At 31.0% G+C, this 23571-nt stretch overlaps 2 protein-coding genes and 1 long non-coding RNA gene across 6 annotated transcripts in view; 1 reads left to right on the top strand and 2 right to left on the bottom strand.

The window, feature by feature from the left end:
* Nucleotides 1–2712: 2712 nt before the first annotated feature.
* Nucleotides 2713–6569, top strand: LOC110426445 (U-box domain-containing protein 44-like). 4 transcript variants are annotated; one of them, XM_021441646.2, is made up of 4 exons: nucleotides 2713–3253; nucleotides 3438–4339; nucleotides 4418–4718; nucleotides 4881–6569. In XM_021441646.2, exons 2-4 carry the CDS (start codon nucleotides 3545–3547, stop codon nucleotides 6332–6334), a joined length of 2550 nt encoding a protein of 849 aa, XP_021297321.1. In that variant the 5' UTR covers nucleotides 2713–3253; nucleotides 3438–3544; the 3' UTR covers nucleotides 6335–6569. The 4 variants fall into 4 exon arrangements, with proteins under 4 accessions (XP_021297321.1, XP_021297323.1, XP_089641433.1 ...); XM_021441648.2 differs by having other exon boundaries at nucleotides 3527–4339; XM_089785307.1 differs by having other exon boundaries at nucleotides 2713–2888; nucleotides 3053–4339.
* Nucleotides 6570–12637: 6068 nt separating this feature from the next.
* LOC110426312 (uncharacterized) lies at nucleotides 12638–13579 on the bottom strand. Its single transcript, XR_002446125.2, has 3 exons — nucleotides 13376–13579; nucleotides 13077–13137; nucleotides 12638–12978 (listed from the first exon to the last, which is right to left on the bottom strand). It is a non-coding gene; the product is annotated as an uncharacterized LOC110426312 (long non-coding RNA).
* A 5552-nt stretch (nucleotides 13580–19131) lies between these two features.
* Nucleotides 19132–23571, bottom strand: part of LOC149526554 (protein trichome birefringence-like) — a 7533-nt gene continuing 3093 nt past the window's right edge. Inside the window, 5 exon segments of the mRNA XM_089785243.1 lie at nucleotides 19132–19565; nucleotides 19568–19690; nucleotides 19693–19765; nucleotides 19851–20009; nucleotides 20096–20287. Coding sequence (XP_089641369.1) covers nucleotides 19390–19565; nucleotides 19568–19690; nucleotides 19693–19765; nucleotides 19851–20009; nucleotides 20096–20287 — 723 coding nt within the window. The 3' untranslated portion in view covers nucleotides 19132–19389.

Raw genomic sequence — 23571 nt, forward strand, 5'->3', positions numbered from 1 at the left:
ATTAACTGTTAATATCTTCTTTTCTTGGTAATGTCCAATAAGAATAAAGGCATATGGAAACAAACAACCCCAAGTCATAATCATAATTAATAGTTACTATTTGCTTATGTTCACAGTCATTTCAAACGTGTAGGAAGGGCCCTTCAAGGATAAAGTCAGAAATTTCACTTGAGGGACTGGGCCAATATATGAATTTAATATATGATTAATGCAAAAGTAGGAGTAGGATATGAGAATATTAATAAATTGAAAAATAATAATGATGTAATTACATTATAATGTATAATATTCTTTAAATTTCAAGCGTTATAAGTCATATTAGATATAAAATTAAAATCTCAACATCAAAAGAAAAATCAAAGTCTAAGTAATAATTTAAAAAGAGCATATGATAGTGTACATTTAAAAGAAATTTCAAGGGTTATAGAAAATAAATGAAGAAAAAGAAAGAAACGTTATAGAAAAATTTAAGGTTATTTTATTATTTTATTATTTATATTAATTATTCAATTAAAAATTATTTTGAAGGAGTCAGGAAAAAAATTTATAATATATAGAAAATTTTAAATATTTTGAGAGGGCCATGGCCTCATAACAAAGGGACGTTCCGCCCCTTTCATTGATTGAGAAGAAAAAATCTCAATTTAATGAAGTAAATAATTATGTATAATAATGCTTAATTAGATAAAAAAAATTAAATATTTAATGAAGTTGCCTTTCAAAAAAAAATCTAATAAAATTTAAAACTAAAAGGGATAAGAAATTTATAATATATGTATAAATTTTAGAAAGGGGGCCAAATTAAAAAATCTTTGATGGGTGCCAAAGAGGAAATTTTCCTTTTTTTTAGTTGAAAAACAATCTTCTTAATAGCATTAACCCAAGATTCTGTATCTGAATAATTCAAACAAAAATATTAAAATTTATATAATTAGTTCATATCATACCTTTATTTCTATCACTTCATGTTCGAGTTCAGACCAATTTACACATTCTTTGACTTAAAAGAACAATAATATGCTAATTGTCAAAGTTAATAGGTTTTTCTTTTTCCTTCCCAACTTCTTAATGTGAACTTGTAATATAAAGTTCAATATTTCATGACTTTTTTTTCTCTTCCATATTTTTCACAATTAACTCGTTTGAAATATATAATACTACTAATAGATTTCCTCATTTCATTGAGGCTCTTACCTCTTGCTTTCCCCAAGGAAAATGTATACAATCCTAAGTCAAATAGGGATGGCTGCGTCCTCATGTTGAAATTGCTCATACTCTGTTTTCTCTCCTTTTAACACTCCATTAGACCAGGAAATATGAGCTTCTCTCTGTTTTTCCTAGCATCTTTATTCTTACCTTGGTCAAGTTTATCCTTCACTTCGCTGATACTCAGTTTATATACTTGTTTCATATATCTAATTAATTGTAAACAAAAAAATAAATATTCAAAATCGGTTCGTTAAATGGATACGTGGTAAGTATATGAATCCAATTGAATTTTTAAATTTCGTCACCGATATATAGGTTAATAATTAAAAATTATAATGTCATACAATTGAGGAAACTCTGTATGATTAGTGAATTCAAAATTTATATCCATCTCAAAACTTTAATCAAGAATTAGTGAAAAATAAAAAATTTAAGCATAATATTAAAAAAGTATATAAATTATTTTAAAAAATTTAAATAAATTTTTATTTTTTTATTATGTTTAATCAAGTATTTATAGTATAAGTTTGGGTCAAATAGATTTTTATCATTAGTTAAAATATCACTTGTTATTTTTATATCATTCGGTATTGACGTGGCATGTTAATATATTACGATATATTGTGACATGCAAGTTGATATGATATGATGACATGATTACGTAATATTTTCGCTATTCAAGTTAGTGCCATTATCAATGACGTGTGGATATAAATGACAAGTGACGTTTTGATAAATGTTAGTTAGTCAATTGTTAATAATGACTTATTTGGTTCAAAATAAAATATAAAGTTTTAATTGAATATAAATAGTTTGAGAACTTTTTAAAATATTATGTTGAAAAATTATCAATAAGTGAATTTAAAAAGGCATAATGCTAAAGATTACCCCTAAACTACTCAAGAAAATTTAAATAAGCTTTTATCTTTTATTTGCATTCGATTAAGTTTCTATATTTTTATTTTTAAACAAATAAGTTCTTATGATTAATGATTGATTAATTATTATTACTCAAAATATTATTTATTATTTTATATTCACATAGCATTAGTATGATGTTGATATAGAAGTTGAAAAATACTACGTAATCATATTATTATAATACATTAATATGTCATGCCATTATTAATTAAAATATATCAATATATCACATCATCATCAATTATAATATATTAAAATACCATATCAATATCACGTGACATAAAATAACAGATAAAATTTTAATCAAGTTAATTATATTAATTATTAGTTCTAAAAACTTATATAATTCAAAATAAAAGTATAATAGTTTAATTAAAGATAATAAAAATATAATGATTTATTCAAAAATTTTAAAGTACTTTAAAAGTTGTTTTAGAATATACACCATTTAAAAATCAATGATTCAATAATTTTTTAAATTTAAGTTATTAATTTAATATTCTCACTTATATCTGAGGTGAGCTGACCTTTTCACACAATACTCTGTAGGGTATAGCTAACCTAAACATGTGCCCTTTCTGATTGGCGAGGCAGGAACCTGGTAGCTTCTTTCAGTTTTGAAAGCTTGAGAGTAAAAGCTAACTGTTGCATGGTCTGAATCATAAAACAAGCAAACAAACAGAAACAAGAAAGCAAAGGAACGGTGTTCTTTTGACTCAGTCTTCTCCAACAAGAAGAAGAAGATTGTAATAAAGAAGGTAGTCACAAGTCAATAGCCCCAAAGGTGACATGGGCATTGACATTGACAAGGGAGATACCCTTCTCCACATGACTCCAAACTGCATACTTCCATTTCCAAAATTTTCACCAATTTTACTTACAAAAACAAATCCTCCCTCTCCCTCTCTGTTTCTTTGTTCAGGTCCAATGAGGGAAGCTGACAAACAGATTGATACACCGGGAAAAACGAGTTTTGGAGTCATGGGGTCGGTCTTTCGTACCCTTGCCTTTGGTTTTCTTTCTTTGTTTCTCACTCGTGTTTACCCCGTTTAAGACGGATTCAAGATTCAAGGTGGTCTCTGTTTCCTGGTCTTGTTCTCAGTCTTTGATTTCCAATCTTCAGGTTAACTTCCTTCTCTTTTCTTCAACCCTGAGTTTTTCTTCTTCTTTGTGCATATGTATATATAAGTCTAGTTTTGTATGTAGCTTTTACGTATAAGATGTTTTTTCTGTGTATAATTTTGTTTTTCCTCTGATTTCTCTGACACATCTCTGAATTTGGCAACCCCCTTCTCTGTTTCTGCCAGAACCCCCTGTTCCTGTTTGACCTCTTTGTTCAGACACTGGAAAATCCTCTGTTTTCAACCGTTCTGTTTTTCCTTTTTCTTTGTTGTAGTCTCTAAAGTTTTAAAGAATGAAAAACACTGACAGAAGAAGATTCCCTGAGCTTGTATGGGAACTAGAAGCTTTAGTGGAAGAGGTAGCCTCACTTGCAAAAGAATCAGGATCTGAAAGAGAACTATTCTCTGAATTCGCACGTCTTCTCAATAAACTTGCTCCAGTTTTAAGTGATATAAGGGATAACAAAGATGTCATGGACACGGTCACTATTCGAAAAGCGATAGAATCGCTCGAGAAAGAGCTCAAACGTGCTAAGACTTTGATCAAAACCCCTGATTCAAAACAACCGAATATATGGATCGAAGACGTGATACAAGATCTGGGGAGATCCATAGGCCTTGTTCTGTTTGCTAGCATTGATCTTCATTTTGATATGAAAGAGAGAATTGGTGCATTGCATAAAGAATTCATGACTGTGAAGTTTGATGCAAGCTTAAGTCCAAGTTGTAGCCCATCTCCAAGTCCAAGCAATGGATCCGAGTTCGTTAGTGCCACAGCATCAGAGAAAGAAATCGAGGAAGAAAGGATGGAAATTGTGGAGGAAAGAATAGAAATAGAAGAGGAAAGATCGAATCTTACCATCGATGATGCTGTCCTGCAACTGAAGTATGGTAACGATGACGAATTCAACTTCACGCTTTTGGGGTTCAGCGAGTCTATTAGGCAAGGATTGATTACAAATGAATGGATAAATGAAGAAGGCATTATCTCCATTCTAGTTAATAGGTTCGGATCATGTAAGCCAATCAACCGTTTGATTATTCTTCAGACACTGAAAAAACTTGCTTTAGAAAACGCTGAGAACAAGGTAAATTACACTGGTGATGTGTTCTTTTCAATGGAAAATTTTCTTGTTAGTTTTCTTACATCGTGTACTATTTAACAGGAGAAGATGGCGGATGCTGCATCTTTATCAGCATTGGTGAAATCTTTGACGCGGGATGTGGAAGAGAGGAGGGAAGCTGTAGGGCTGTTGCTTGATCTGTCAGATCTTCCTGCAGTTTGGAGACGGCTTGGCAGAATTCAGGGATGCATTGTTATGTTGGTTACCATGCTTAATGGGGATGATCCAATTGCTTCGGACAATGCAGGGAAGTTGTTAAATGCATTGTCAAGCAATACACAAAACGCACTGCACATGGCAGAGGCTGGTTACTTCAAGCCCCTAGTGCACTATTTGAGGGAAGGTAACAAATAAATACCCTTTACTTGATGAATTTGAGTTCTCGATTCTAGATGTTGTACAAATGTTGTATCGAACTAAGAATGTCTATCAAAATGTGCAATTCTATCAAGTTTCAATTGAAGGGCTTAAGTTACCTGTTAAAATCATCACTGTATCTTGCCAGGCTCAGACATGAGTAAGATCCTCATGGCAACTGCAATGTCAAGAATGGAGCTCACTGATCAAAGTAGAGCCTCCCTTGGAGAAGATGGAGCAGTGGAACCTCTTGTTAAGATGTTCAACGCTGGAAAGCTTGAAGCAAAGTTATCATCGTTAAACGCATTGCAAAATCTGTCAAATTTGTCAGAAAATATACAACGATTGATCACTTCAGGCATAGTCGTATCTCTGCTTCAGCTCCTTTTCTCTGTCACATCTGTGCTCATGACTCTTCGGGAGCCTGCTTCAGCAATTCTTGCAAGAATTGCACAGTCGGAATCTATTCTTGTTAATCAAGATGTAGCGCAGCAGATGCTCTCCCTTTTAAATCTCTCAAGTCCAGTAATTCAGTGTCACCTCCTACAAGCACTCAACAGCATTGCTGGCCATTCTAGTGCGTCGAAAGTTAGAACAAAAATGAAGGAAAATGGTGCAATTCAGGTTCTTCTACCCTTTCTGACCGAAAGTAATGCAAAAATCAGGACCGGAGCTTTGAATTTACTTTACACTCTTTGGAAATATTTACCTGAAGAAATGACAGAACAGCTAGGAGAAAGCCACCTACTCATCATTGTGAGCATTATCTCATCATCACCGTTGGAGAGTGATAAAGCTGCTGCAGTTGGCATACTGAGCAACATACCAATTAGCAATAAGAAAGTGACAGAAGTTCTCAGGAAAGCAAATTTGCTGCCAATTTTGGTTTCCATTATGACTTGTACTCCTTCAACCTTAACATCCGCATGGCATTGGCTAGCAGAAGGCGTTGCAGGTATATTAATCCGATTTACGATCCCTTCTGATAAGAGATTACAGCTTCTCGCAGCAGAAAAAGAGGTGATTCCTTTGCTTGTGAAGTTGGTTTCCAGTGGATCATTGGCTGCTAAAAGCAAAGCTGCTACCTCACTAGCTCAGCTATCACAGAATTCACTATCCCTACGAAAGTCGAAAAAGTCAAGCTGGTTCTGCGTTCCTCCTTCAACCACTGCATTTTGTGGAGTCCATGATGGCTACTGCTTTGTTAAGAGCACATTTTGTTTGGTCAAGGCTGGTGCTCTTCCTCCATTAATCCAAATATTGGAAGGTAAAGATAGGGAAGCAGATGAAGCTGTTCTAAATGCACTTGCAACTCTGTTGCAAGATGAGATTTGTGAAAATGGAAGTAATTACATTGCAGAAAAGGCAGGTATTCAAGCAATCATCAAAATCCTGGAATCAACAACTGTAAAGGCTCAGGAGAAAGCACTATGGATACTGGAAAGGGTTTTCAAAGTTGAGGCTCATAGAGTAAAGTATGGGGAATCTGCTCAGGTACTGCTCATTGATCTAGCTCAGAATGGTGACCCCAGGTTAAAATCATCAACTGCAAAATTATTGGCACAGCTTGAGCTCTTGCAAGCTCAATCTAGTTACTTTTGAGACAGTACAAATTCCTATTATCTCACCAACTTGTTTTTTGCATGTCAATTTGCCTTTATACTTCTTTACACATTGTTTTCTTGCTTTATATTTTGTATTTCCTATAAGTTTTGTTTGCTCATTTTCAGATGTATCAAAATAAAAAAAAAACATTCTTGATGTAAGTAAAATAATAATTACCGGTATTCGAGTGTTCAGATTAATGATAAATACATATACGTATTTTTTCTATTCACAGGTTAGTTGGCATAAATTGTTAAAAGGTCTTTAAACTTTTCAAATAAGTATTTATATTTTTACTACGTTCAATCAAGTCATTATATTTTTATTTTAAGTCAAATAAGTTGTTATATTTTTTTTTAGTCAAATAAATCTTTATGATTAATGATTGATTTAGTCAAATATTATTTGTCATTTTATGATGGATGACACTGACGTGGTATGCTAACATATCATAAGTGATGTTGACGTGATATGTTATTTAGCATAACAACATGACTATGAGATATTTTTCAGCTTTTACTTCAACGTTATGTTAATGTGATGTGGTTATAAATTAATTAATGACATTTTGACTTCTGACCATAAGTCAAGCATTAAACATAAAGGTTTATTTAATTTAAAATAAAAGCATAGAAACTTCATTGAAGCAATGCAATAAAAGAATAAAAATTTATTTAAATTTTTTAAAATAATTTAGGGGTTTATTTGAGTATTATGTCAAGTAAATTTGAATTTTCTTTTCTTCAAATAATAATAATAACAGTCATTGAGCATTCGACTTATTTATTTTCTTTATATATATTTGGTTAAATTATATAATTAGTCCTTGTACTTTATAAAAAAATATAAATTTAGTCTTTGTACAATAATTTATGTAAATTAGGTCATTGTACTTTTTTAATTTGTTAATTTCAAAATCTAACTTTAACACCGTTAAATTTTTATCGTTAACTATATTGACATAGCATTTGGACCAAACTGACGTGGTATTTATTATTGATGTGGCATTGACTATGTGATGATTTGGTATTGACTATACTAACATAATGAAAATGCTGACATGGCAGTTGTCATGCGACATACATAAAAATCAACCAGATAAGCAAAATCAAAATTCACTGTTTAGAAAATGGTGTTAACTAAAATGTTGGAAGGAAAAACAAATAAAACTTTGGATGTAGGAAATCTGAAACATATACAAAAATATATTTTTCTTTTGAAAAATATAATTGAAGGGAATTACAATTCTTTTTTAACCCAAAATAAGAAAAACTACAAAATTTAGATCAAATTGGAAAACAAGTGGGTCTATCTAATCAGAGTCTCTACTTTATTTTATCTAAAGGTGCTTGCAAAATGAATTGGGATTGGGATTTTAGAGAAGGAAAAAGAAAAGGAAGAGATTTTTTTTTTCTATCTTTGTGGTATCTTTGTTAGAAAGAGATTTCCTTTCTCTACTTTGAAAATCATGAAAGTGAAGTGTTGATTTCATGTGTTTTTTATGATAATAAAACATTTCTTATTCATTAGTGTCTAATCATATTATTTAAATGTGTAGAAGAAAGCTTAAATACATTAATATATTTGATATTTAAAAGCTAGTTAAGATACTTGTTCAATAGCAAGATGGGTTAATTGGTTAAACAAATAAAAAAGAAAAAATTCTAATGAAGATAGATTAGTCTTAATCGATTAGCATAGATTCTTAATCAGTTAAAGTAATTCTGAACACTACACTAAAGACAAGTAGAAATGTCTTAATTGGTTAACACAAGACTTAATTAATTAAGAAGGTACTAGACGCAAAATTAAAAATTATTAATTGGTTAACCAAAAGGGCTAATTAATAAAAGGTTAAACTTGAAGTACTAAAAAGTGTCCAATTTCAAATTTAAAATAAAGTTGACCAATGGAAGGGAGTCAAATGAAGGAATTCAAATTTGAAGATATTTTAATCTATTAACACTTATTTCAACCAACTAAAGTTGAAGGAAGAGAAGTCTCAATTAGTTAAAAGTGAGGATTAACCAATTAAAGGAAGTTTGCTAGCTGGAAGAAGTTAGAAAACAGAATGTTCTTAATTGGTTAAAGCCATCTTTAACTAGTTAGTACAGTGTAGCAGATTGTGAGATGGAAAAGCTTTAATTAGTTTAAGCTCACTTTAAACTGATTAATGAGAAACTACCAGTAAATTTGGAAAAAACAGTTATAAGACAAAATAACGGCTATTTTTATTTCAAAATTGTTTTTAACAGCTAGAAATTGTCCTCAAGTATTAAAGAAGTTCAAATGGTCATAAATGAAGGGAGAACCATCGAGGAGCAAGATTGGAGCAAGTATTAAACAAAAATGTAACTTATATTAAACAAAAATGTAACATAATAATTTATTTATTTTTAAAGATTGGAATCATTAAAAATAAAATCCGCATTATAGAAAAAAGAAGAACATGATAAATAGAAGATAGAATCCGCATATGATATAATAAAAAAGAAAAAAACAAAATATGATTGATAGTTCATATAAATTTGTGAAAGAAAATATATAGAGATTTAAAACATATGAATAAATAGAATAGAAATAAATAAATAAATATAAATAATAATATAAATTAAAAAATAAAAAAACTTTAAAATTGAGACAAGCATATAAATGTTTTTGTTATTCTTTATTTTTATTAATTATTAAATCAAAATTTATTTTGGGAGGGGGGCGATTGAGAAAATTTATAAAAAAAATTAAAAAAATTTATTTAGTATGTAAAAAAATTTTAAAATTTTGGAGGAGTCATTCCATAAGGAGGCTCCTGGGTAGAAGGGTTATGGTTTTTTTTTTTTTTTGAAAATTGATGGAACGGTTATGTTAGGTTGAAGCTAAAGATGCTCCAAACTTCAAGCCTGTGGGAATGGCTCTGATTTCTTGTTGCCAATCAGTAGGAGTGAATATGGCTCTTATAGGCAATCGGTTCTGTGTGAAGGTCTTTTGCGGCCATCCTAGTTTTTTTGTTATTACAAGCGTTGGGCTGTCTCTCCTCTTATTGGGAGACTTCTGTACAGATTCCTGTATTTGCAATGAAATTACACTCCTTGAAAAAAAAAAAAAAACTCTGTGAATATGTTTATTAATCTTTTGTATCATTTCATCAACGAATTTGTAACATTTATTTTTTATTTAGGAGTAATTTCAAAAAAATCTTTGCAACAATTACCACATCAATTTTTTTGCCACATCAACATGTGCCATCAATGTTTTTATTTTATTAGCACATAGTCAATGTCATGTCAAAAAAAAAAAAATCACATCAACTTGACTAAAATGTCACGTTAACATATTTAACGATGAAAATTTATCGATAATAGAATTGGATACTGAAATTGATAAATTAGAAAAAGATAAGAACTCAATTTACATAAATTATTATACAAAAATTAAAATTTATATTTGTTTAGAGTATAATAACTAATTGTATAATTTATCTATATATTTTTTTAAAAAATTAAGTAATTATATAATATATATTAATGAAAAATGATAAGAATTGAAATAGTTAAAACAAATACAAAATATTTTTATGTAAAAAAAAAATTTATTCTTAATTTGGACAGTACATAGTGTGAAAGGTTATGGGGCAAGGAGTAGGAAGCTTCCTAACTCCCAAAGGTAGTGTGAAAGAGACTTTTTCTTTATAGATGGTTGCTGACACAAGAGCATAAGATACGATTGGGTTCTAAGATTGCACAAACCCTTTATACCCTATGTCGGTAATATTATTTATTATTCACAAATTATAGATAAATTATAAACGAAATAAATTTTAATTATTTTAAAATTATATATTATAAAATAATCAATGAAATTCTACCTTATTTTTTTCTCATTTCCTTCTCTCACTAGACTTAGCTGCCTCTCTCTCTGAACCAACCAGCAGCCTTGGTCGACTGCCTGCGATGGGGATGAAAAGCAGTACCAACTACAGGAGTCATTTCAATTTCTTCGTTTCTTGCGAATCGTGCTTGGACTGTCTGCCAATATGTTGATCTTTATAGTTAAGTCATGAGCTATTAAGAAAATTTTCTACTTAATTACTATGTGGTTGCTAGCCTTACACATAGCCCTGACATTACATTTTTTTCTTCTTCAAATTTAGTGTTTGCCTTTCTTTTTTAAGGATAATTTATACCTATGTTTAAGAATTGATTTCATTACTTAAAAATCATTACAAAAAGCTACTTTTAAGGCAGTAGTGGAATAAAACAGCAGTTAAGGACAGAGATCCTCTCTTGTGCATTTCTATGTGTGAAAACTTATTAACAACCTAAAGCGGTTGTATTAGGGATCATATTAACCAATCCTCACTTCATACATCATCTTAGTACATACAAGAAGAACCCCAACAAGCACGATTTAGAATCATCCCACCACAACTGGGTTCGAAGTTAACTCCATTTACAACAGCCAAAAAATAAGAACTATAAACCCAACTGCTATTAGTATTAGAAATAGATACTTTCTCAAAATTAAAAATATCGTGAATAGATTTTGTTAAATGACTAAAATGCTCATATCTCTATTATTTTCTTTATTTTTATGTGATTTTGACTAAGCTGCCACATATGACATTCAAAAACAACCATAACATGTGTCACAAAAATGAAAGAATAACCATGAAACGGATCTTTGATGGGTTGACGAGGTTGGAGAACTTCACTATAGGGAGGAAGTTCTCGGATGAAGAGAGTTGAGATTGGGATGCGGTGGTGCGTGGGAGATGAGGAGGCCAAGGCTGCGTTACTTCCTCTTTCTCTTCCTCCTAACTGACATCGACGTCGCCTCTAAAGTCTTGACCATTGACGTTCGCTTAATGATTTGGTACAAAGTAGTGATTTTGATAAGAACAATTTTAACGGAAATTTTCGTCAAATGTCATTATCGATAAAATTTTCATCGATAATAATATTTTAATATATATAATAATAACAATAATAAATAATAATAATAATAATAATTTTTTCGATTACTTTAAAAAGAAGTAAAGATCGATTGTGGCTTTTGGATTAGCATCGTGACATTCATCAGTGACTTTGCAACACAATTTAAATGTCTTTAACAACAAAGGTTGGAATGGAAAATTTAATGTCAATAAGAAGTATTCCTCACATGAAAGTATCTTTTCTATTGAGTTTAAAATTAAAATTTTAAAAGGCTAAAGCAATAAAACTTTGTTGTTGTCAATGGAGAGTACTCAAAAGTATTGGATAAGTTATTATATATATATATATATTAAGTTTCACCCGATGAGTTATTCCCTAAATAGTTAAAATAAATCCAAAGATCAAAATTGGATGAACTTTTTAAAGTTACAAAACTCGAAGATAAAATTAAACAAGTATTTTTGTGGACTCCCTCACTAATGCACACACAAGTATGAATCTTCAGAAAGTTAAAAGGGGTCATTGCTTTTCTTCGTTCCGTGACTGTCTTTGTTTTCTTTTATTGTATACCTACAAATTTTTATGTAAAAAGAAATAATATATTCTTAACTTGGACAGTACATACAAGGGATATGAAGCTTCCTAATTCCCAAACATATAGTGTGAAAGAAACTTTTTCTTTTCACGTGGTTGTTGGGAGAGGAGGATAAGATAAGATAAGAGGAGAAGGATAATGTGCACTTTATCTTGTTGGGAGGTCACATTTCACATGGAATAACTTGGAATAGTTATGCCATCCCTCTCCTTTTCTCTCACTGTTTTTATACTTTCATTTGATTCGTTTTTAATAAAAAATGACTATTTTTAACGAATGATCATTCTTTAAAAGTACGGAATAATTACTATTAATCCTTTCTTGATATTAGTTATTCTGCACAATATGAAATAATTAAATTTTTTTTGAATAAAAGTACTTTTATTCATTTTGTGCAATTACTATTTAAAAAGATAATTTTGAAATGTTAGTGACCAAAATAGATTGAAAAATTTGAAAATTTTGATAATTAACTGAGATTGAATTTTACTTTATGTGATTATCATTTCACAAGGCACACTAACAAAAAAAAAAAAAGTTACGCGAAATGTCATGTATGAAATCCATTAATAACATATGATCAAAAAATGCAGAATTTTTATAATGTTGCAGATCGAAAAGAAATTCAAAGATTTTAGAGGTTAACCCATATGTTGTTACCCTTTTTCATGGCATTTACAATTCAAACCATCATGAATTTCCCTTTGTCAAACATTGAATATATATATATATATATATACCAATTCAATAACAGGTAGACAAGAATTTGATAAATTACTCGCAAAACATCGTATGATTTTATTAATTATCACTCATGTATAAGACAAGTATATACTTTTTCTTTCAATCGCAAGGATGAAAAAAAAGTATAATTACAAGGATAGAAAGTACTATAACTATGTATAAGACAAGCATTTATCATTGAGCCCAAAAAAAAACTGCATATATATGGTGCAACGAAGGCTCAGGGGTGTTTTAAGTTCGCGTCAAAGTACAAAATAACTATTAAACGAACAAGATGAACATTTTAGATGTAATCTTGTACATCTGACTGCCCCTTATTCTACAGATCGAAGCAAGCATCCCACAACCAGCAGCAGCACAAGGCAAAGAGACTGCGTTTCAAGGGAAAATTTTGAAAATTAATGATGAAAAATAGAGAGAAAAAAATGAATGATTTTGTAATTTAAAGGTGGTAGAATGAACGACTCACCATCCTTCAAGGAAGCTTCTGTTCTTGCCCGTGCCCTTGTCTCTTGTCACAGGGCAACATGCTGTTATTCATGTTAGTAGAATTATGGATCAGTCTATAAGTTTAAAACCCAGCATTAAAATTGACAAAGAAAGATTATATATGTTGCTCTGAATCAGACATGAGTATAGATATCCGACTCTCCGAATATATGAAAAAATCTAAACAAAATTGAATTCGAATCCGACTAACATAGAAGAAACATGCATTTGAAAACGAAAGAGAAGAATTGATCAATATTTGTGGCGTTAAGAGACCACCTGGTGATTTGTCGTTACTTGTTTGATCTTGGTTTTTGTGATTTGCCATGAGAAAATCTAAGGACTCAGATCAGCTCTGGGTGGAGAAGATGTTATGTACAATTAGTTGTTGATGATTTGTTCTTGCAATCTGATGAACTTACCTGCATCCCATGGCATATTTATGTAAGCCAAGGAAAGCCTATATTTTCTTGTTCTAGTTGGGGAATTCTTGACAATTCTAGGTTGGCTGCTACTTTCCGTGCTTGTAAATTTTATCTTAAGAATCTGATTCTGCTTGAACTGTCGGTCAGACAAGGCATACCATTTTTACTGTGGCCAGATGCCACACTAAAGTGCTCAGCCATTGTCCATGGAACCAAAATGGAGAATCACTTGAAAGACACTACGCCCTTTTTGCTGCTTTGTGGCATAGTGTAGGCTTCATCTTTGATACGCTTTAGATTAATGATAATCAATACACCATTATGATTATTCGTACTTTATTTTTTAATTCGCAAATTCAGCTTTTCGTCAAATTTAAAGTTACAATATAAAATAAATAGATGCATATATTCGTCAATGATATCAAGAATCAAAAGAATCGATAAAAAAAATAAAATAATATAAAAATTAATCATATAGAATATAAAGACGTACTATTAGTTATTTACCCTTTTATTGGATAAATTTTTTGATGCTGCATACTTAACTTTATTTTATCATTTACACTTTAAAATTTATTGGGTTACCTTATTTAATTAGTCTCCATCTTTCTCATATATTACTTTTATATTCAAGTACCTAAGTGTGTTTGGATACGATCTATCAAGAAAGACGAAAGGAATAATTAAGTTGATAACAAGACAGCAAAACAAAGAATATTCTATGCTTTTTTGAAGAACTTTCAGTTAATGTTTTCCCATGGTTTTGAACTAACATTTCATGAATGTGGATATAATACATGCACGTAGTTTCAATATCAGCAATTGAAGGTGCAAACAAGTTAGAAATTGCACCTGTTTTACCATAATTTTGACGGCAAAAGTTCATATTCGGAGAACTTGGTAGCAGATTCAATGTGCTGACAGATGCCAACTTTGTTCCTTTTAGTTTTTTAGTTTGTATGCATTCCTTCTTTCCCATTTGAATGAATTGTTATTTGTCAAGATGAATCCGATTTGAGGTTGACAACTATCAGAAAAGAAGAAAAAGAAAACGAAGAAGCAAAGGTTGTAACGTTTGACTCGTATGTCTAATCTCAGAAGCAGGGCCATTTAAATCAATGGTTGCCGCCGGAGAAGAGAAATCTATGGAAGTCAACATTATTCCATTACGAAATCGAAACCTTTAAAGATATTATTGGGATATTACTTGACTTCAATATGGGAACTATGCTTTGTCGGATACTTGTAGGTACAAGATGAATATTCAGGATATGAAATCCTAGCCTTGAAGGCTATAGCTCATGTGGATGGTTTGATAGAACGAAAGTGATGAAAATGAAATAATAGTTGAAAAGGTAAAGAGAAAGAACTTAATTGAAGGAAAAAGATTAAAGGTTTAGCTAATCTTTGGGCCCTAAACAATTGGGAATTTATCCTTTTTCATTTCGAGTACAGCATATGTTTTTTTTTTCTCCCTTTCATAAAATGAAAAGGGCTAAAAGGCTATTGATTCATCCAGCATACAATATTCCCAAAATAAGGAAATTACTCCCATCTGCCCCAAAGGAATTCTAGGTATTAGTTTTTATGCCATCAACTCAAGATAAAGGCAATATCATCCATTTCTTCTTATATAAAGATGGATTTTTACGTGCAAAGTGCATATTACGTGATAGGTGAGTTATTCGTACATATGAAATTCATATCATGTAATAAATCTTTCATCTTTGCAAGTGAGCGAGAGTATTGAAGAAGTGAAATGAGAAATTTCACATTGATTAAGTTAGAGGTATCTTAGACACACAATATGATTAAAATCTTTGTAGTTATTATTTATTGATTTTCGGTTGGATGCTCATTCTTAAATTTAACAATTCTCACATACATTATCTTGCATGTCATTCCTCCAACTCAGAAGCAGTTGAATCTTTCTCTTTGCCTTGAACTGGTGACTCGCTGCAACTGAAATGTTCCCTCTCGTACGTTCTCTTTTGAGGATTATATATTCCAACTCTAATAGAATTAATTTTTGACATTGCAAACTAGTATGTTTGTTGGTATGCACTCCTTGAATTTAATTAAAAGAAATCTACCTACTAAGGACATGTTTTTTGAATTTTGAAGACAATCATGCATAATATCTTCATCTATACTATTATTATATATAAATTGCTTGATCAAACTGGAGATTTAATTAATCCAAACGGGGTACAGCACATCTCAAACGAGTAACTACATAACTTTCCACCAGCAGACCATAAAGGCTTCCACGCACAAAAGAGCTTTACACTTTAGAACAACTGGCAGCAGTATAGCCATTCACAGCAGACAAAACTCATGGCTTAAAACCAACCTCCACAGACAAGAAGCACAGCGACCCAAGAGTAAACTGGACAGCTGGGTTGGGCAGATCTATCCCAACCGTCAGAAGAAGAGCACAGCCCCTCCTTACACAACAAGTGGCAGCCACATGAACGAATGAACATCAAGTCAATTCAATAGGGGTACATCCGCTTCTGGGAGACAGAGAGCAAGGGTGGACAGACAAACCCGGAAACCAGATCAGCAAGAATAAACAACACAATTGGGCAATAAATATGAAGACAACGACAACGCCGAAGGAAGCAGCAATGGCACCACAAAGAAATGCAGAGAATAGCAGCGGGATAGAATGCGACAGCGACCACGCAACAACAGCCAATAAATGAGACAGGAGAGGAGCAGCTACCACGGTAATAATAAATAATATAGATTCCTTGCGAATTCCATGTCTTCGTATGGCATCCAAAAAGGAGCTCTCCTCCTTTAAGGAAAAAAGTGACATCACCGAGTTGTAAAACCAAATAATCATACGGACGCAATGTGAGCAAGTTACGTAAAAAATTACGCAAATATTGTACGAGAATAAAACATTTCACTTCATGAAATACAACAATTTTCTATTAGGAAAAAGAATAAATAATATTACCGCATCACTGTATAGAACAATAATTTTTGCTTGTGGGATATGGAAATGCTATATAAAGGGTATAATTAAATTGGGTTTGGGCTACTTGTCAAGCCTACGAGCTCGATTGGATCCTGAGAATGAATTTTCAAGCCCAAACCTAACTCGAGACATAATAATAATAATAATAATTTTAATTTATTTTTTTATTTTCAATTAATTTATTTAATAATTCTCAATAGCTATTTTTGTCTTATATATATAAAATTAATTTTTTTTTCAATGTATAATATCTATTTTTAAATTTTTATTTTTTCATTTACTTTTTTTTCCTTTAACTTCAATTTTACTCCAAAGAATATATAAGAAGTCTTTATGTTATTATCTTTATAAAGCCGTGAGTCTCATTTGCTATTTACAATAAGTATTCAACAATTAGGTACTATTTTTTTTAAATTTTTATAGGCTTTTTTACTTTAATTTAGAGTTTATATTATATTGTTATGTTGTCTTTATTTTAAGTGATAGTTGATTTATTTAAATTAGAAATTTTGATTGTTGCTTTTATATTAGTCATTTAAAAAATATAAGATAATTATAATATCTAAATATTTTTGTACTTTATAATAAATATTTGAATATGTCAAATTGAAAATATGAATCTAGTTATTTCAAAGCTTAAACAAAAAAAGAATTGAAAGTTTAATACAATCTCAAAAAGAAATACTTGATAAATTTTTTACAAGTAATAAAAATAATGAATCAGAAATTATTAATGAATGTCCTTTAAATGAACAAGTTAATAATCTTAGAGAGTTAGACGATGATGAAATAGTAGAACAAGAAGTTAATGAAGAGATTCAAAATGATTGTAGAAATCATGATGAAAAGGATTAGCCTATCAATTTAAATGATTGCATTCCTGAAAATATTTATCATCCAAGTCAATGGACAAATATTGATACAAATTTAAGAGATTTATTAGTAGAAAAAGGTACAATTAAAGTTAATGATTTAAATTTTCCTAAAGATGAATTTTCAAGACATTTTTCAGCTACATACTATTTGACCCATTTAAGCTTTACTTAATCCATAAAGTGAGCTCATGTTTTCCCCATAAGAGCTAAAAATATCAAGGCAAGGAACTGAAAATACAATAACATTTAAAAGATAGGCTTCTCTTTTACCCATTATTCTTTTGGTTGACAGATAATGCAGAAGTTGAGGTCATACAAATCAGCATAATTTGTTCTGTTTTCCTAATCTATGTACTCATCAGGATTGTTTGATTAGCCTTTTCTCCAATAAATCTGAAATCAGTCTTTGCATTCCCAAAATGAACAAAAAATAATTAAATGATGTCAATGTCCAACATTCATATTGTAGTTTCTTGCACAATACGAGTGTTTTTAACTTATAATCCAAAGGAAACTCAGTTTCTAGACAGATAAAACATAAGGACCGAGAGACCAAAGAAACCAAAACATATATAAACTATAATATCAACAATTTACACTTGTGTTAGATAAATTATATGTAAAGGAAATGAGTATTAAGAGGATTGAGATCCAAGGATGGAAATGGCAACTCTCTTATTTCTCATTTTATTATGTATTAAAAAATAACAGTCTTTCTTCAGTGATGGAAACACACAAGGTATATACTTGTTTCCCAGTGCAGTAAGTTAGAGATAAACTATATATAAAGACAAACGATGTTAAATTAATAAATTGATACTTAAATCATCGAGAAATAGTTTTGATTTTTCCATAAGTTAAGCTTGTTAATTTTTTTTTGAATAAGTGAAAATTTCATTTATCTTGAAAATCAGACAAGGTCTGTTGCAAAAAATCCACATTGTCATATCTAAATGGCAAAGAGGAAAGATGCAGATTAATGTGGCGAAAAATCAAATGTCATAATCCATTATGACATGTCCACACCACATGATATAAAATAAGAAGTGATATTTTGATTAATAATAGTTAGACAACCATAAGTTATAAAAATTTAGTTAGCTCAAAATAAAAATATAAAAACTTAATTAAATGTAATAAAAAAAATAAAAAATTATTTAAAATTTTTTAAATATTTCAGTGACTTTTTTAAGTGTTACATCAACGAAATAATAAGTCGAATTCTCAAATGAGGCTTCTACAAAAAATTTATTGGTATTTTTGAAGAAAAATTAAGAGAGAATAAAATACAGGGCTAGGAAAAGCATAAAACAAAGGGACTGGTGTAAACAAGAACAAAGCAGAAAGACCTTGGAAAGAAACAGAGAAAGATAGGGCAGCCACTACCATAGCTGTATCAGTATTAGCCCACTATACCTTTTACTCTTAACATATTCGTGTTTAATTCCCTATGTTAAAAGAGCATAATCTCAACTGATATCCATCTCAAGCATTGTAATTCCATATGGTTAAAAGATCTTTAACACTAATCTAGAAGCATACAGATCAAATGGATAGCACTTTCCAAATAAAATACAGGACCAAGCTATTTAAACCTCTATCCTAGCAGCGAAATTCACAAAAAATCAAGCAAACATTCATTAAACAAGTTGTGTAGTGTAAGTAAACATATATATATTTTTTATAAGAGATTCAAGCTGATTGCAGCACATATTATAAAAGATAATTGACTATAATACTGTTTTCAATAACAAAATCATAAGAGACTTATAGGCTGCTAGTAATTAGAGGCTAAATGAGTGTAATTGGGTAGGGAGAACCTTACAGCCAATTTTTGATAACAGCTTTTATGTATTCTTACCCTTTTTTCTCTGAAGAATAGTATCATTTTACACTTCTCCCTAAAAGTAAACTTTTCACTGAAGAATACAACATATACTAATCGATCTAAACAAATCTAGTGACTAAACAAGAATTTACAAAGTTCAATTGCATTACTTTTACCTATGGCCTTCTCTGTTGTTGTTCTTGATGCAGAAGTTGTTCCTGATGTTGGTTATGTCTGACAAGGAGTTGAGCATATACTAGTTCATTCCAAGTATCAGGAACACCAGGGAGGCACCAGTGGCTACAATCCTGGATTCTTGTTGGTGAACTTCTCTCCTTCTCCGTTACGTTCTACTTCTGTAAATTGATGGACGTGCATCCTTCCGGAAACCAATCATTCTTGAAACATTAAGATACAATACTGGTTTAGTCATACCATTTATCACTGACTCAAAAAGTCGCATTTTTGATGGATATTCTTCAAGTACTTCTCATTTGTAATAGGTTCTGTTTCACCATCACATCGACCACCAGAGTTCCATCTTCCACCCCAGTGAACAGGCAAAATGAATTAAAAGGCGCTCTGATTCCCTATCTTAGAGTTTTAACTCGACTTATATTTCGTGTTCAATTTACATGAAGTGTGATGCACAAAGGCCCCCGAAGAAAACAAGGGTCTTCATAGGATCTATATTGGTATCTATCCATCTTGCCCATGTACTCAAAACTTTTTGAAATGCCTGTTTAACATTTAATCGGTCATAGATAGTGCTACCCTCTTGATAGCAACCCTTCCAACAAATTTTTAAACTGTTAGGAGCTTCTCTACTTAAGATTATTTTTATCAACAGTATGGACAAAGAGGTAAGATCGAAGGTAGCCGTTTGGAAGTTTTGTCATGAGTCCAGCAATGTCCAGTGTTGAAGATTAGAACATTTGCATTTTTGTACTTATAAGATGATTTGTCCATCATATCAAGTCGCAGTGTTTCTCTCGTTGAACCATTTCTCTCAAGCGATTGCCATTCTTGAACTAGAAATGGCGATCGGAAGTACTCGACAGAGCAATTATAATCCTGTTCATCCATCCATCCATCCAAAATTAGTAACAAATTAAATGCAAGAAAAAGACTTCTCTTTCTCTTTAAGCAGGAAAGAAAACCGTCTGATTGCAAGTAGCATACATCAAAAGAGAAGGATAAAGGACAAACATACATGGAATAAAACTAAATACTCCATTGATGACCGGCATATTCCATAAGGAAAAAAAACATAACTATGCTTCTTGAAATTGAACCAATCTAAATAATTTAAACCATATAATTTATATTTTAGTAAAAAAAAGCAATAAACACCACATAAATTTTTTAGTAAAATGTACATATCCAATTATCCATGACATTAATCTAAATGAGGAAAAAAAAACATAAATCGTGCATATCCATACAAATTATAAGTTACACAACATAAGTTTCATGACATGGACATCCGATTTGACGATTTTGAATCCATCAATTGTCCAAAATGTCATATGAACATGTCTCTGAAATGTTAAAATATAACATATATAATTAGTATAAATTTATGTGTTAAGATAACCTAAATAAATTATAAATAAAAATATGATTAGGCTAACAATAACATGACTTGGAAATAAGAACAAAAATTGATAACACATTTTTTCTACTTAAGTATGGAGTCCAATGATATCTTTGACAAATCTTAAAAATAAAAAAACATGATGAATTAATCTTTAAATAAAGAACTAAAGAAACACAGGAAAAAATTTGAGAAAATGAAATGATATTATATAGAATAAATTATAATTGAAATAATTATCTAAATTAACTTTCTCGAGCTCGTCCATATCATACTCAATTTCATTTGTATCAAAATGTGTTGATCCACGTGACCAATCTTGAGCACAAATAAGTGATTGCATGAGCTTGGGAGTCAAAGAAACTCTTATATGCATCAAGAACATGTCCACCGATGTTAAAAATGGATTCTAAAGCAATTATTGATAAGGGAATCACCAATACGTCACGAGCAATAGTAGAAAGTATTGAAAACCTATGACTATTGAGTTTCCACCACTGAAGAACATCAAAGTCATTATCGTTAATAGCATCACCGTACACATCCTCAAATAAATATTTATCTTATTCCATTTTCTGCTCCTCTTTATCACTGTCCTTCCTATACCTCAAATACGTTAACAAACTTTTCTTTCCTATTTTACTTCTAGTGAGAATCGTAATGCCACTTTCAACAATGACTTGTCTCATTTGACACTCTTGACTACTTTCACCAACAACACAAGACTGAGGTTGCAACATATTTTTATAACATTCAAACAAATCTTCCATTATTTTTTTCACCAAACTATTCATGAATGAAGCTTGTGGAGGAGAATACATATCTTTAAACCAAAATTCAAAGAAAATAAGCTTTTCCCTAGGATCAAAAATCGAAACAATGTATAACACCAAATTCATTTTTTTACTTTCCCCCATTAATATTTGTCAAAATTTTCTTCCATTCTATTTGCCATAGCCCATAAATCAACATCATAATTGTTTTGCCATTCTTTCAAAGTGTAATATACCTCACAAACATAAGCAAGAAAAGTATTACAAGTTACATAAAAAGAATTTGAAACATTTATGGTCAACTCATAGAATTGTTGCAAGAAAGGAGAAATTCTTCTAACATTTGCCCAATCATTTTCATTAGATACCCCATCTCCCACCATTAGCTCAATATTGTAATTACTATCATTCACCCAAATCTTGCAAAAGCTTTTTCAAATTTCAAAGCTGTATCCAATATCAAATAAGTAAAATTCCATTTGGTGCTAACATCCAAACACAATAAACTCTTACTTTAATTCTTGCACTAACAACATACTCTTTAAACTTGGCTAATCTAGCAGAAGATTGTCTAACATATCTCACAACCCCTTTAACACGAGCAATTGACTATTCATATCATTTAATCCATCATTGACAATAAGATTAACAATATGTGCAATGCATCTCATATGAAAAAATTTACCTCATAAAATACTAGTTTCGGCAATATCAAATTTTTTCTTTGAATACGTTATTACAACATCATTGGAACTAGCATCATCAACAACAATAGAGAAAACCTTTTGAATCCCCCAATCATGCAAACATTTATTGATTTCCTTCCTAATTGCCTCACCTTTGTAACCAGAAATGAGACAAAAGTTTTAAATTTTTTCTGCAGTTTCCAATCATTATCTATAAAATGAGAAGTAAGACACATATAATTAATTCCTTGTAATGAAATCCATGTGTCTATGCTCAGACTTATCCTACCAAGACATGATTTCAACAATTTTTTCATCAAAATAAACCTTATAACAATCCCCAGTAATGGTTCATTGTGACGAAATGTCAAATCTAAGACATGCTTGATTCATGCAACATCTAAACCCTTTACCTTCCACAAATCTAAAAGGCAATTCATTTGAAATGATTATCTGCACTATTTTCTTCCTAATTGCATCATGATTAAACTTCCAATTACCTGAACACTCGTCTTCTTCTGATTGAAAAACTAATTCCATCTGACTACAACCCTCATTAACGCGAAACATTTCTTACTTCTTAGGAGCAGCCATATGATTCTTTAAAGAAGATGGTCCATTTTTTTTAGAATCAGCATGAAATTCGCTATTACATATATCCTCCTGCATTCCATTTGACATCTAGAAAAAAAATGCTTTGATATCGTAATTGATGTCTTTGGTAATGAATATTAATTGTCTTAATTTTTTTTTAAAAAAAAAACTTTGAATTACTGAAAAATTGGTATAAAGCCACAAGTAGAATTCTCATGAAGCCTTTATAATTCTTTGTAAAAACAAAATGTCGTTCAATGATTGAGCAAAAGGGGCAGAGCTTCCATATACCTTAAGATGAGAAGAGAATGCTTACCATTACTGGTTGAAGAATGAATTTTCAAGAGGGAAGCCAAGCGGCTCGGCTAGCGACTGATGGATCAGCGGCAGCAACAGCAAATGAGGGAGCTTAGGGTTTGTGATACCCAACATCCCACATCTGATGTGAATGTGATTGTTAAGACCTATATAACAATCCTAGTCTACTACTACTAGCAACTTGAGCTTAAGCTTTTAAGGGCTACGTGGTTTAGACCCAAAGAGTTGCTGGGTCAATGGTTGGACTTGGGTCGTTACAAATGGTATCAGAGCCTGTACTAGTCTGATGTGAGCTTTCACATTGCTCTGGTGAGATCTTGGACCTGTGGATGTGATGTGTGACCTTAATGAGGACATCAAGGATTTGAGTGGGTGAGATTGTGATACCCA

This window comes from Theobroma umbraticum, unplaced genomic scaffold (genome assembly GCF_002168275.2).
Source record: "Theobroma umbraticum cultivar Fairchild unplaced genomic scaffold, ASM216827v3 scaffold_55.0, whole genome shotgun sequence".
NCBI classification, from domain to species: Eukaryota; Viridiplantae; Streptophyta; class Magnoliopsida; order Malvales; family Malvaceae; genus Theobroma; species Theobroma umbraticum.